This window comes from Ahaetulla prasina, chromosome 1 (assembly GCF_028640845.1).
Source record: "Ahaetulla prasina isolate Xishuangbanna chromosome 1, ASM2864084v1, whole genome shotgun sequence".
NCBI classification, from domain to species: Eukaryota; Metazoa; Chordata; class Lepidosauria; order Squamata; family Colubridae; genus Ahaetulla; species Ahaetulla prasina.
The window spans coordinates 43,653,657-43,667,686 of NC_080539.1; the positions used below are offsets into that span (position 1 = coordinate 43,653,657).

A 14,030-nucleotide genomic window follows, 5' to 3' on the forward strand; every position below is an offset into this window, starting at 1 on the left:
CTGTGCCAAGTCAAACTTCTAATGTGCAGTCACCTAATCTTATCCCATTCTGTAGGGGAAAAGACAGGTCTTTAAAGCTTTACAGAAGACTAGGAGGGTAGTCCCTGCCAAACTTCAGGGGACAGAGTGTTCCATAGGTTAAGTAGGGAAGAGAGTCTTACTTCAGAACTGGAAGAACCAAAACCCTTCTTCTGGTGCAATAAAAATAATCTGGTTCTCAATGTTAATAAAACAAAGGAGATCATTGTATATTTTAGAAAGAGCCAGCATAGTCACATTCCAATCAGTATCAAGAATGCAGCTGTAGAGGTGGTCAACAGTATTAAGTATCTAACGGTGCAGATAATTAACAATCTGAATTGGTCTCTTTACACGTGATCCATAGTGATGCATGCAAACCAGCATCTGCATTTTCTGTGTTGGATGAGGAGAACACATGAGGAGAGTATGACTGTAACTTTGCTGGTATCCTTAAGATTGTATTGGCTGTTTCCTAATGTGTTTTGATTGCTTATTTGTTCCCTATGACTATCATAAGTGTTGTAAGTGTTGTACCTTATGATTCTTGCTGAATGCATCTTTTCTTTTATGTACATCAAGAGCATATGCATCAAGACAACTTCCTTGTGTGTCCAATCACACTTGGCCAATAAAGAATTCTATTCCATTCTATTCATCTTTCTCCTTCTGGCCACTTTATACAGAGGTGCAATTGAGAGTGTTTTAACAAACTGCATCACTGTTTAGTTTGGTGGCAGCAGTGTCTCAGATAGAACTCCATACAGAAAGTCGTAAGGACAGCTGAGAAGATTATAGGAAGCTTATAACTTATAAGCTCTATGTGATTAGAGCTCAAAGCATTGTTAAAGACTCCACACACCCACTTTACAATCTGTTTCTGTCGTTCCTTCTGGGAGGAGGTTTCAAAGCATTTCTAGCAGGACTACCAGATTCTGTAACAGCTTTGTTCCCTATGTCATCTGTCTGCTAAACTTGCAAGATTCATTTTCTCGCCATGTATATGTATACATCCAGACTAGACTGTGTTGTCTCTCTGTGTCATATAATATATGTGGGTTTATGGATATACACATAAGTATGTATGTATGTATGTATGTATGCATGTATGTATGTATGTATTTAGTTATATTTATGTAGTGTATATTGAAGTGGTGATCTTTTGACAGCTGTATGCAATGAAATTTCATTTTAATGTATGCTGATTAGTGTACATTTAAAGTGATAATAAAGTTATTCTAAATCTAAGTCTTCTCCAAACAAAATGTGGGCACTGCAACTCACCCCTAACTTAACCCCATAGAAACTACCCTTTTGCAACCAAATGTAATTAGAAAGAAGAGATTGCATTCATGCTAGATAGATCATGAGTTGGGAAAACTTGGATTCTAATATCACCTCAATTCAAATTTATGTTTGCAAGGCCTGATCAGACAATCCTGTTAATCAAGTCAGAACTATGAGGTAGCATGTTATAAGACCAGCTAAATAGAGGTGGGGGGGGGGCTAATTAGAGGAAGTTATTGTGACCTGTAGCTCACAAATGCATATACCTTTTAATACAATTTTTAAGATATTACCATATTCCTTATGATTTAGGCTCCTAAAGTGGTTTGAGAGAGACAGCGTGACTGTCAAGTGACTTACTTGAATTGATTTTGCAGTGAGGTCCATAATGGAAACAAGGAACTTATAGTTCACTTGTTATGACACTTTGGAAAAAGAGCTCCTGGCATTCGACAGAAAAGAGGGAGACTTGACAGCTCATATTTATATCTCCAGGTTTTTTTTTAACCACTGTCCTCAAGTGACTTACTAGAATCAAAAAGATTAGTGCTGGAATATGTAATAAGTAATTTCTTATTCCACAGTTGACATCCTGGCTCATAGGTAAGGGCAATGTAAGGAATTTTGGAGCCAATGCAATACCAGGTTTGGATCCTTCACACAGATCTAGACTAATGTTTCAGAATAATTCCTGTAAAATAAGATGTTTAAAATTATGTATTCATAACGAGCGCCCACAGAACCTGAAGTAAAAAGTAGCATTTTCATATTAGAGGACAAAAATTAGCACACAATAAAATCCTACTTAGGATAATAACTCTGTTGGCTTGATTTACACATTGGCTAACATGTTACTACATTAGATCAGCCAGCTCATTAAAACTACCCATGGAGGTCTGACTTCCTATGGGCAGAGCTGTCCACTCAAAATCACTTTTTTTTGAGCCTAATGCAGCTGCATATGCTGTGACCCCACTTAGGCTAATAAGGGACAAAATAGAATCTTGTTTAAGATTGCAACCAAATACAGGTAGTCCTTGCTTAGAGAGCTCATTTGTGAATGACAATTCCATCATGACATGACATGATCACTAAGTGTAAAAACACATGAGTGTGAAATTCTTACAATGTTATTTCCTATTCAGTCATTGTGTCACTACAGTTGTTAAGTGAAACATCGTGTGACCATGACTTGCAATTTTACTACTGGCTTTTCCATTAACTCTGTTTATTTATTTATTTTATTTATTTATTTATTTAATTTTGTCATAACAATATACACAAGGATAACAAGCAAAACACAAAAGATTATATAATATATAAACATATATATGGGAAGAAACAAGGTAGTATAAGCATATATATATATAGGGGAAGAAACAATAGGACAGGAACGGTAGGCACATTTGTGTTCTTATGCACGCCCCTTAGAGTCCTCTTAGAAATGTGGTGAGGTCAACAATGGATAGATTTTTAATAAAACTTTTGGGGTTATGAGAAAGATCACAAAGTCAGGTAATGCATTCCAAGCATAGATAATTCTGTTACAGAAATCGTGTTTTCTGCAATCTAAACTGGTGCGGTTGACATTAAGTTTAAATCTGTTGGTAGCTCTTGTGTTATTATAGTTGAAATTGAAGTAGTCATTGGCAAGAAGGACATTACAATGGATGGTTCTATAAGCTAAACCCAGGTCCTGTCGAAGGCGACAAAGTTCCAAGTTTTCTAGACCAGGATATCAAGTCTGGTGGAATAGAATAGAATAGAATAGAATAGAATAGAATAGAATAGAATAGAATAGAATAGAATAGAATAGAATAGAATAGAATTTTTTATTGGCCAAGTGTGATTGGACACACAAGGAATTTGTCTTGGTGCATATGCTCTCAGTGTACATAAAAGAAAAGATACGTTCATCAAGGTACAACATTTACAACATTGATGATCAATATATCAATATAAATCATAAGGATTGCCAGCAACAAGTTATAGTCATACAGTCATAAGTGGAAAGAGATTGGCGATGGGAACTATGAAACGATTAATAGTAGTGCAGATTCAGTAAATAGTCTGACAGTCTTGAGGGAATTATTTGTTTAGCAGAGTGATGGCCTTTGGGAAAAAACTGTTCTTGTGTCTAGTTGTTCTGGTGTGCAGTGCTCTATAGCGTCGTTTTGAGGGTAGGAGTTGAAACAGTTTATGTCCAGGATGCGAGGGATCTGCAAATATTTTCACGGCCCTCTTCTTGATTCGTGCAGTATACAGGTCCTCAATGGAAGGCAAGTTGGTAGCATTTTTTTTTTCTGCAGTTCTAATTATCCTCTGAAGTCTGTGTTTTTCTGGTTGGGTTGCAGAACCGAACCAGACAGTTATAGAGGTGCAAATGACAGACTCAATAATTCCTCTGTAGAATTGGATCAGCAGCTCCTTGGGCAGTTTGAGCTTACTGAGTTGGCGCAGAAAGAACATTCTTTGTTGTCCTTTTTTAATGATGTTTTTGATGTTAGCTGTCCATTTGAGATCTTGCGATATGATAGAACCCAGAAATATGAAGGTTTCTACTGTTGATACTGTGTTGTCAAGTATTGTGAGAGGTGGAAGTATGGAAGGGTTTTTCCTAAAGTCTACCACCATTTCTACGGTTTTGAGTGTGTTCAGTTCCAGATTGTTTTGGTTGCACCACAAGGCTAGTCGCTTGACCTCTCGCCTATATGGATTCGTCATTGTCTCGAATGAGACCAATCACTGTTGTGTCATCTGCGAACTTCAGTAGCTTAACTGATGGATCATTGGAGATGCAGTCATTGGTATACAGAGAGAAGAGAAGTGGGGAGAGCACACAGCCTTGGGGGGGCCCTGTGCTAATTGTACAGGTATTTGATGTGATCTTGCTTAGCTTCACCTGCTGCTTCCTGTTTGTTAGGAAGCTTGTGATCCACTTACAAGCCTGTTCCGGTACCTGTAGCTGGTTTAGCTTAGTTAGAAGAATGTCTGGAATGATGGTATTGAATGCTGAACTAAAGTCTACAAAGAGGACCCTTGCATAGGTCTTTGGAGACTCAAGATGTTGTAGGATGTAGTGCAGAGCCATATTAACAGCATCATCTGTTGATCTATTTGCTCGGTATGCAAATTGCAAGGGTATAAGGTATTTTATTGGTTTCGGAGGAGTGAAGAACTCTTCTCGTAAAATATCTTTGGACATGCTCAACTGTATTGATATTGGATATATGGTATGGGTTCCAGACAGGCGAGCAGTAATCAAGAATTGGCCTAGCAAAAGTTTTATATGCTCTGGTCAGTAGCGTGGTGTTTTTGGAAAAGAAGCTACGTAGAATTAAGTTAACAACTTTTAGAGCCTTTTTAGCTATATAGTTACAGTGGGCTTTGGCACTTAGATCGTTAGATATAAAAACTCCAAGGTCTTTAACTGGGTGGGGGTCATCAGTGAGGTAATGTCCATCAAGCATGTACTTAGTGATTGGGTTCTTTCTTCCAATATGTAGGACTGAGCATTTGCTGGTTGAGATTCGTAATTGCCAAATTTTAGACCAAGCGGTTAGATGATCGAGGTCTTTTTGAATTGTAGATGTATTGTCAGTGGTGTTAAAAAGTTTGACATCATCAGCAAAGAGAACACAGTCACTTGAGATATGATCACAAAGATCATTTATGTATACTATAAAGAGAGTTGGTCCAAGAACGCTACCTTGAGGAACACCACTCTTGACAGGAACAGGATTTGATATAGCACTACCAACCTTAACCACTTGTTGTCTGTTCGACAGAAAAGCAGATATCCAGTTGTGTAAGGGTCCTGAAATGCCATAGGATTTTAATTTTAGGAGAAGTTTATCATGTACTACTGAATCAAAAGCTTTACAGAAGTCTATGTATATTGCATCTATTGTTTTACCTAGATCAAGATTTGTGGTCCATAGGTTTTTACAGTGGAGAAGTTGTAAATTGCATGATAACTCTGTTTGTCCCAAGCTGGTTGGGAAGCCCTCAAATGGTGCTGAAGTGGTCATAAATGCTCACCAGTTGTGATGGTCATAAGTGCAAGGCTTGGTCACAAAGCTGTTGTTTTAACCCGTCATAATTTTCATCATTTTATAGTACTATTGTACAGATGCAATATTTGCTATTTGATTCTATTCCTAGTGTCCCCAAATAATTCTAAAGGCAATTATAATATTAGCAAATGATGAAAATATCCTGTTGGTACAAGATATTTTCATTATTTGCTAATATTATAATAAATTGATCTAATAAACTGATCTAGAAAGGCCAAAATTTCACTTGCTGTTACTGTATGCAATTTCCTTTGAAGTTCCCAATAAACTGCTTTGAATATATGGATAAAACTATGGAAAGTTTCGATAGATTCCCCTGGTTGACTCTAAAATATCAGACAGTTGGGGAATTCAAAATGGTAAAGAATTCTGACTTATTCATGAATAAGGTTTCTCCTATTTGGTTTCCTCTGGATAGCACCATCCGTGATTTTATTAAAAGTACATGAAAATCAACAAGTCTGAATTTGTGCCAACCCTAACACGCAAGGATAAAAAGGCCCAGAATAAACCATATTTTTAAAATCTGATTTGTTAAGTGTGAAGCAAGCTAGAGCTTTTGGTCTGGCATAAAATTCAACAACTCTGTAACTATCCATACCTCCAGTTCAGTCAAATACATAATATATAAGCTATCACTGTCCTCACCCAGGGTATAATTTAGAAATGTATGTGGCTCAATCAGCTGCAAAGTGAACAGTAGTAGTTAAGGCTGTTTTATGAACGTCTGAAAACTATGCATGTAAGTGTTATTCTAAACATTTAATGTCCCTTGCTTTGAACTCTGGCAGAACCATTGGCTCTTTTTTTATTTATTTTTTATTTATTTATTTGAATTTATATCCCGCCCTTCTCCAAAGACTCAGGGCGGCTTACAATGTGTTAAGCAATAGTTAGTTTATTATTTTCAAATGAAAGAATCTTAAGAACCTTAAGAGCTGGATAACAATGTACTGCATGCTGTGGTAGCACAGTGGTCAAAATGCAGTATCCATAGGCTAACTCTGCCCATAGTCAAGAGTTTGATTCTGAGCCTTCCATCCTTCTGAGGTTGGTAAAATGAGGACTCAGATTGTTGAGCACAATATGCTGACATTTGTAAACTGCTCAGATGGTACTGTAAAGGACTATGGAATGGTATATATGTCTAAATGCTATTGCTATTGTTATGGCTCTTACAGTTGCATGGTTTCCATTTAAAAACAAGTAAGACAAGAACTGATAGTGAGGAACATAGGTTTGAGCAGCTTGTTATGCCGAATGCGTGGTGTGTAGCTGCTTGTTATTTTTCTTTAATTACCAATATGGGCTAATTAAATCTCATAGCTGTGCTGGTGTATTTGGGTGCATGGATATAAGGGAGATTTCATCCCAGTCACAGCAAGGAATAAACCTCCTTTTCCTCATTGCCTGTGGTCCCATTAGCAGTTGAATTGCACAGCACTAATGAAGATATAGTTGTATGCTGTGCGTTCTGCATAATGTGCAGTTTGTCCCTTAGGCAGGATCCTGCTATCTTTCTGCTTCCTTTCTCCCGCCCCCTTTTTTTGGGGCGGGTAGTGTTCTGTGGTAAATCACTGAGAAAAATGAGTCAGTTGCTATTCTCCAAAACACTTAGCTAAACATTGAACTTCTTTTTTTACCTCTCAACTCCTTCCCTGAGGGGAGATAGTAAGGGAGGTAGCTCAGCTGTTTGTTGTCTCAATTACTTCAGAATATCTGTAGTTAATTATAAACATTTACATTATTCTGGGGAAACCCCTCTGGATTTGCATTTCCTTTATACTAAGTTCAAACTATGTTCTGATTTATTTAGTTGCTCAGGAAAAAAAAACCTTTTTTTGGTCCTTAAGAGACTTTTTTTTTTTTGAGGATCAATTGGGTAGAAGCAAGGAGTAAGGTTTGTATGTTTGAATACAACTAAAGTGACCCTAACTAGCAGTCACTTTAAACCTGCTTTAAACATATAGATAAATTTACATTTAAATTTACATTTAATGAATAAATGTATGATTGGTTATATTGAATGGAGTTAGAAATTACCTGTCAGCAAAGCAGTCTTGTTTCTTTCAACTTCATAATTTTAAAAAATTACAAAGGACTTCAATGTGAGTTATTCATATATGTATCCCTTTTGCATATGAATATAAAACAATGTCACCTCAAATTTCACTGGCAGGAAAGTTAGACATTGTACTCCCACTGACTTCAGAGGAAGGCAAATGTTATTGTCAAGTAAAATCTTTTTGTGTTTGTTTTTTTGTTGATCAAAAATCCACATAAAGGGGACTAAAAAGATGTGTCCTCCTGAAAATAGTGTACGAATAGCAATATAGTTTTCAAGAAAAGAACTTACGTGGAAGGATTTGCATTTTTATCAAGGACATTTACATATCAGACAATTTAAAAGATAACTGTATTCAAATTGTTTCTTGAGTAATTTCTATCATTAAAAATAATGCACAGAAAACCTCTGTACAGTATGGTAAACATGAAGACATTGTCAGCATATGTTTCTTTGAATTTTTCTGTGAGTTTTAAAAAATCAGTAGGAAATACAAAGGCAAACTGAATACTGCAGTATTGTTAGACACCATAAAACAATTTTTGAAGCTATTTGGCATTCATACTTTTATTTATTTATTTATTTATTTATTTTATTTATTTATTTTGTCAAATGCAACAATATATATAAGTATAAGCATGAAATAACCACACAAATTGAATACAACCAAAGGGAACATTAGGACAGGAACGGTAGGCACACTGGTGCTCTTATGCACGCCCCTTACAGACCTCTTAGGAATGGGGTGATGTCAACAGTAGACAGTCTTTGGTTAAAGTTTTGGGGATTTTGGGATGAGACCACAGAGTCTGGTAGTGCATTCCAGGCATTAACAACTCTGTTACTGAAGTCATATTTTCTACAATCAAGATTGGAGCGGTTCACATTAAGTTTAAATCTATTGCGTACTTGTGTATTTTTGTGGTTGAAGCTGAAGTAGTTTTCGACAGGAAGGACATTGTAGCAGATGATTTTATGAGTTGTGCTCAGGTCATGCCGAAGGCGGCACAGTTCTAAATTTTCTAAATCCAGAATTTCAAGTCTGGTGGCATACTGACCGAAGCTGTTCTTCTAATTTTAAAATCTTTGGGTAAATTCACATCTTTTATTTTCCAGTGATAAGATCTCATTTAATATGTGTGCATATGGAAACTGGTTCTGAAACTGTGATAATAAAAGGTTATAAGTAGAATTATTCCCCACCCCATCATACATCTGAATATTGATTTCAAAAATCTGAACATGAAAAATGATCAGAAAAAAATCAAATGATCTCAGAGCTTCCAGACTTAAGGAATATTAGTGCCAATTGAACAGACTGCAATAAAGTAAGATATTGTAAAAAACAACAACATCCTAGTAATCAGGTTGACTGTGGGGAATGATAAATTACGAGTAGTAATTCAGACAGCACACCATGGATTGCAAGTGTGATAGCATCTGGAATGCCTCATTCCAGCATTGTATGTTAAATTTTGGAAGTGGATTATATCCTCTTGAAAATCCTTAATGCATTTTCTTGTTTTGGAGAGTTCAGATTGTATGGAGGCTGGTGAATAAGTTCAATCAAATGCTCTTACAGGCGGCATATAGATTCTAGACATTTATAGGTCTATTCTAGACATCTACACTCAAATAGACATTTGTGAGCCTGGAGGTGTTGGGAGCAAGAGATGTATATATCCTCTTACATCACACTATTACTTTTTGCTGAAATAGGATTAACATCAAAGCCCTTTAAAAGTAGTATGTTGCCTCTCAGTTCTACATGGAATATTCCCAGGTCAATGAATATAGGATTATATATTATATAGGATTATATAGCCTGTATATAAGGAAATACGTATAGAAAAACAGGCAAAAATTAAAGTGGGGTTCTGAGAGGTTAAGAATTATATTTTAAAAGACTTGTAAAGACATTAGAATAAAAGAAAACCAAATGTATTAACATATATAGCACTTTGTTTTCTTTTTAGAGTGGACCCACTAATTAATTTGTGTTTTTTTTTCTTACAGCGGGAACAACATACATATTTAGCAAAGGTGGTGGACAGATTACATATACCTGGCCTCCCAATGATCGGCCCAGCACCCGAGCAGATAGACTGGCCATAGGGTTTAGCACAGTTCAAAAAGAAGCCATCTTGGTGCGCGTGGATAGCTCAACTGGGCTTGGTGATTATTTAGAGCTACACATCGTAAGTACCGTCAGCAAAATGTAATGCTACTATTTGTCTGAAAGTGTCGATTTTAGCTTTTGCAATGGCTATTATAGTATTCTCCTTTTCTGAAATTGAACTTCTACCATTGAATAATATTTTTCCAAAGCAATTCAATGATTTATAAATTTCAGTCTCAGTTTTGGAAGAGATGTTGGCATTAAGAGACAAGCCCTGTGGGGTAATAGCAAAATACAAGAGTTTAAAGCATTTTGAATGAGCTGAGTATAATTTTAAAAGGCTGCAGATTTGGTTATGAATTGTTTTAATAAAATAGGATTCTCTTTGACCTATTGCAATTATGTATGAAATACAGAGCTATATATTAAATTGTGAGCGTGGTATATAATTATTATTTTGACATGCTGGGAACAACGTAATCACTTTTTATCATTTTGTGTGCTAAGTGCACACTAAAAATCTCACAATTGTACTATATGACACCAAATCTAACATGGTGTAACACCTAACAATAGGTGTAACTTTTTAATTATTATTTTTTGTTGCTTTTTAATTAATAACGTGAAAGTGAAAAAAATATGACAAAGAAAAAAGTCTATAGTATAAAAAAATCATTCCAGCAGTAAAAAAAGAATAAATTTTACTTATTCTCATCCAATGTATAATAATAATAATAATAATAATAATAATAATAATAATAATAATAATAATAATAATAATAATAATAATAATAATAATAGTAATTTATTCTAATACATATAGGTTTCTCTTATATAATTAATATATTTTGTATATTGTATTTTGTGTAAATGAGTCCCATATTTCATTATTCTTGTCTATATAAAGTCTGTCTGTAAACAGTCAGCTCATAGGTGGGAAGTGCAATCAGGTAACAATATGGGATAACTTAAATATTGTAGAGTGAGTCAGTTTGGTGTAGTGGATAAAGCATCAGGCTAGAAACCAGGGACCATGATTTCTAATCCTACCTTAGATACAAAGCCATTTGGGTAGCCATGGGCTAGTCACTTTCTCTAAACCAGTGGTTCTCAACCTTTATAGTGCTGCGACCCCTTTAATACAATTCCCCACGATGTGGCGACCCCAACCGTAAAACTATTTTCATTTTGAATTTATCGCGCCTGAAGCCATACTGGCTAGCGATCTGAACTGCTTGCGATTGCCTTGAGGATGGGGGCATTAAAGCGGAGATTCCTCCCCTATTAAGTTTATCGCTCCTGAAGCCAGATTAGGCTAGCGATTGGGAGTGATTGCAGCTGGCTTGAGAGGGAGACATCAGAGCAAAGATTTCTCTCTTTTTTAATTCATCGCGCCTAAAGCCGAATTCGGCTAGCAATCTGAAGAGCCTGCAGCTGGCTTGTGGAGTCAACCATTGGAGCGCAATTCTTCGACTCGCAAGTATATTTCCCATATTTCCGATGGTCTTAGGCGACCCCTGGCAAATCGTCATTTGACCCCCAACGGGGTCCCGACCCACAGGTTGAGAACCGCTGCTCTAAACCCTAGGAAGGAGGAAGTGGCAAAACACTTCTGAAAAACCTTGCCAAGAGGAGTACAGAAGTCTAGTCTCCGAGAATTGGACACAATCGAATGGAAAAAAAAAAAAGCAAACTTCCAATGTATTATTGAGATTTCTATGCAAGTGTAATGTGTCCTGTGGAATTCAGGTACCATAGTTACAAATCCTAGACCCCATGTTCCTAGGCTGAGGAATTTTGGGAGTTGAAGTCCACAAGTCTTAAAAGAGCCAAGTTTGCAGACCCCTCCCTGGATGCATACATTCAGTCCAGTAGACTGTGATGTGATTGAAAGACTTTTCTACTTCCCATATGTCTAAAAAGGAATATGGAGAAGCTCATGTCCTGAATAGTGTGGTGTTGTGTCTGCTCCCCCCTGAGCCAGGGCCCCTGCCAGAAAGTGACTCAGAAAGTGAGGGGGAAGGGCCATCAGGATTTACCTCTGGAGCATCGGCTTCCCTGGCTCAGCTCCAGGAGCCAGAGGCAGGCCAGGTGGAGGAGATAACGAGGCCTCCGTCCCCTGACTCTTCCCCTCCCAGGCCACACCTCCAGACCCGGCTGATGGCAATCAGGCCTGGCTGGACCCTAGGTTTTGTAGGCAGGAGAGGTGGGACAACAGAAGCAGGGGTGGGGCAGGCCTAGGAAGTGCTGAGTCATGGAGCCTCACCCCACAGGATATAAAAGCAGCAAGGGCTGCTATACCACTTTGGGGCAGGCAAATCAACTGCTTAACTAGAGCTGAAGTACTGTTTGTTCCTGGTTGACTCATTGGCATCAAGAGAGATAACAGAGACACTTGGCAGATGCTCGCTAGTTTGCTGCCAGAGCTGATAGTTGCCAGCTAATTAAGTCATCGCTCGGACTGTGGCAAGGGGGACAGAACATGTGGTTTATGGAATATCTGAGCCATAAAGAGTTAAGACCAATTTCATTTTGAATTGAATTGGAATTTGTAGGGTCCAAAGCGGATGCATGGGCTAGGAGTAATACACAAATTTGTATATCCAAACTAGCCATTGTTAGAGCTGTCCACATCATTGGTCTCAACTATAGTAATATATTGTAGGTCAGTGGTATGAATGTCAGGAAAAGATTTATTAATATTAGCAAATTTGCAAAAGAATCTGTCAGAAGAATTGTAACGGTCCTATTTGGTAGGATATGTTGTTAATCCTGACGAGCTGACTGATCCTATCATTACTTTGAGGTGATAAATTTTGAATAGAAAACAGTTGGCACCCTGAAAGGTCTAGTAGGGTAATTTCAAGTTGCCTTAGAGCAAACAAGTAGCAATCAGCATGGAAAATGTCTGGATTTTTATGGCATAATAAATAAATGATCAGTTGAGATAAACTTAAGTAGGGCAACTGAGCATTTTAGCAGTTTAGATTAATCTTTACTTTGTTAGTATATTAAGTTTGAGCCAGATTTAACAGCAACCTTGCTACTTCACTGAAGAAGAAATAACTCCTCTGGCAAGAAATTAGTTATTGATCTATTAGCAATATACACTGTCATCACAGAAAATGTTCAGTGATGATTATTTCTAAATCACATCTAGCTAAGTTATGTGTGATCTGCTCTTTTATATCCCAAACTTTTCTCTGCTAGTACCTTATCTTATTTACTCATTTATTTTCGATATTGTAATGCTGTCAGTATTGGCATCACATTATATTTGTTCAGCAACCTTAAGGAACAGTAACTCTCCTCTTAAATCATTTTTATGCTGCCTTTTAGAAACAGATTTTACAAGCATTAAAAAAAACACTAATGTGATGCAGTTTTTAAAGCCAAGTCAACAAAAGAGTTGTGCAACATTACCATACACTTATGGTAATAATGACAGCAAAACAAAAAGAATGCAAACACTAAAAACAAAATAATCTAACAGCAAGGCAAGAATTATCCTTAAGATATTTCTAGATTTCTTGGCCACAGTCTTGAATCATAAAAGCTATTCCTTGGAAATATGTCTTTATTATAGTTTGTAGCTGTCAGCCAGATGTTCAGCTGTATTTGGTTAACACCTATCGAGTATTTCCCAAAGACCTGGGATAGCCAATGTTGTTGTTGTCCTTGTTATTATAGTTAGCTTCAGAGTCAGTCAGAAGTTTACATTGGATTTGGTGTTCTCCACCTATCAAATACTTTCCAAGGATCTGGAATAGGCAGATGTTCTTTTTTTTAATAATATAAAAGGTAATGTTGCAGGAATGTAAGCTGTTCCAAATAAAGCTGCCTTTAAGAATTGACTAGTGATGATTTTGTCAGTGTTGATGGTGTTCCAGATGTTTTGGAATTGCACCCAAGCCACCTATTATTGTTGGTACTACCTTTGCTTTCTTTCTCCCACAATCATTCTATTTCCAGGTCTTTATGTTTTGCGATTTTCTCCAGCTCTTTCTCTTCTATTCTGCTGTCTCCTGGTACTAAAACATCCAAATCCAGAGGTTTTTTTATTTTTCTTATTGACAGTTGTCAAGTCTGGGGTGTTGTGTGGCAGGTGCTAGTCTGTTTGAATTCTGAAGTCCCAGAACACTTTAGTTTCTTCATTTTCTATTACTTTCTCTACTTTGTGGTCGTACCAATTCTTTTCTGCAGGCAAATAGTACTTCTTGTAGATATTACACTGCACTGTTGTTGCTACTCTGTCGCTGTTTATGGTTAGCTTGTGCAGTCTTTTTACAGCAACTCAATAGTGGTTCACTATTCCAGTTGTTTCTTCTCCTCTTTTTCCTTCTCTTTTTCCTTCTTCTCCTTCTGACCTTTCTGTTCATGTTCTGTTAGATGTTGTGCCAATGTCCGAATACAGAGATAACATATACTCCCTGTCACAAATAACAAACTGGTAGAAAGTTGCTAT

General features: G+C 36.9%; 1 protein-coding gene across 7 annotated transcripts in view; it reads left to right on the forward strand.

Moving 5' to 3' along the window:
• Window positions 1–14,030, forward strand: part of NRXN1 (neurexin 1) — a 1,023,581-nt gene that overhangs the window by 749,705 nt on the left and 259,846 nt on the right. For all 7 annotated transcript variants that reach the window (XM_058164969.1, XM_058164968.1, XM_058164970.1 and 4 more), the window contains one exon: window positions 9,463–9,644. In XM_058164969.1, the coding sequence (XP_058020952.1) occupies window positions 9,463–9,644 (182 nt within the window). The remainder of the gene's footprint in view (window positions 1–9,462; window positions 9,645–14,030) is intronic.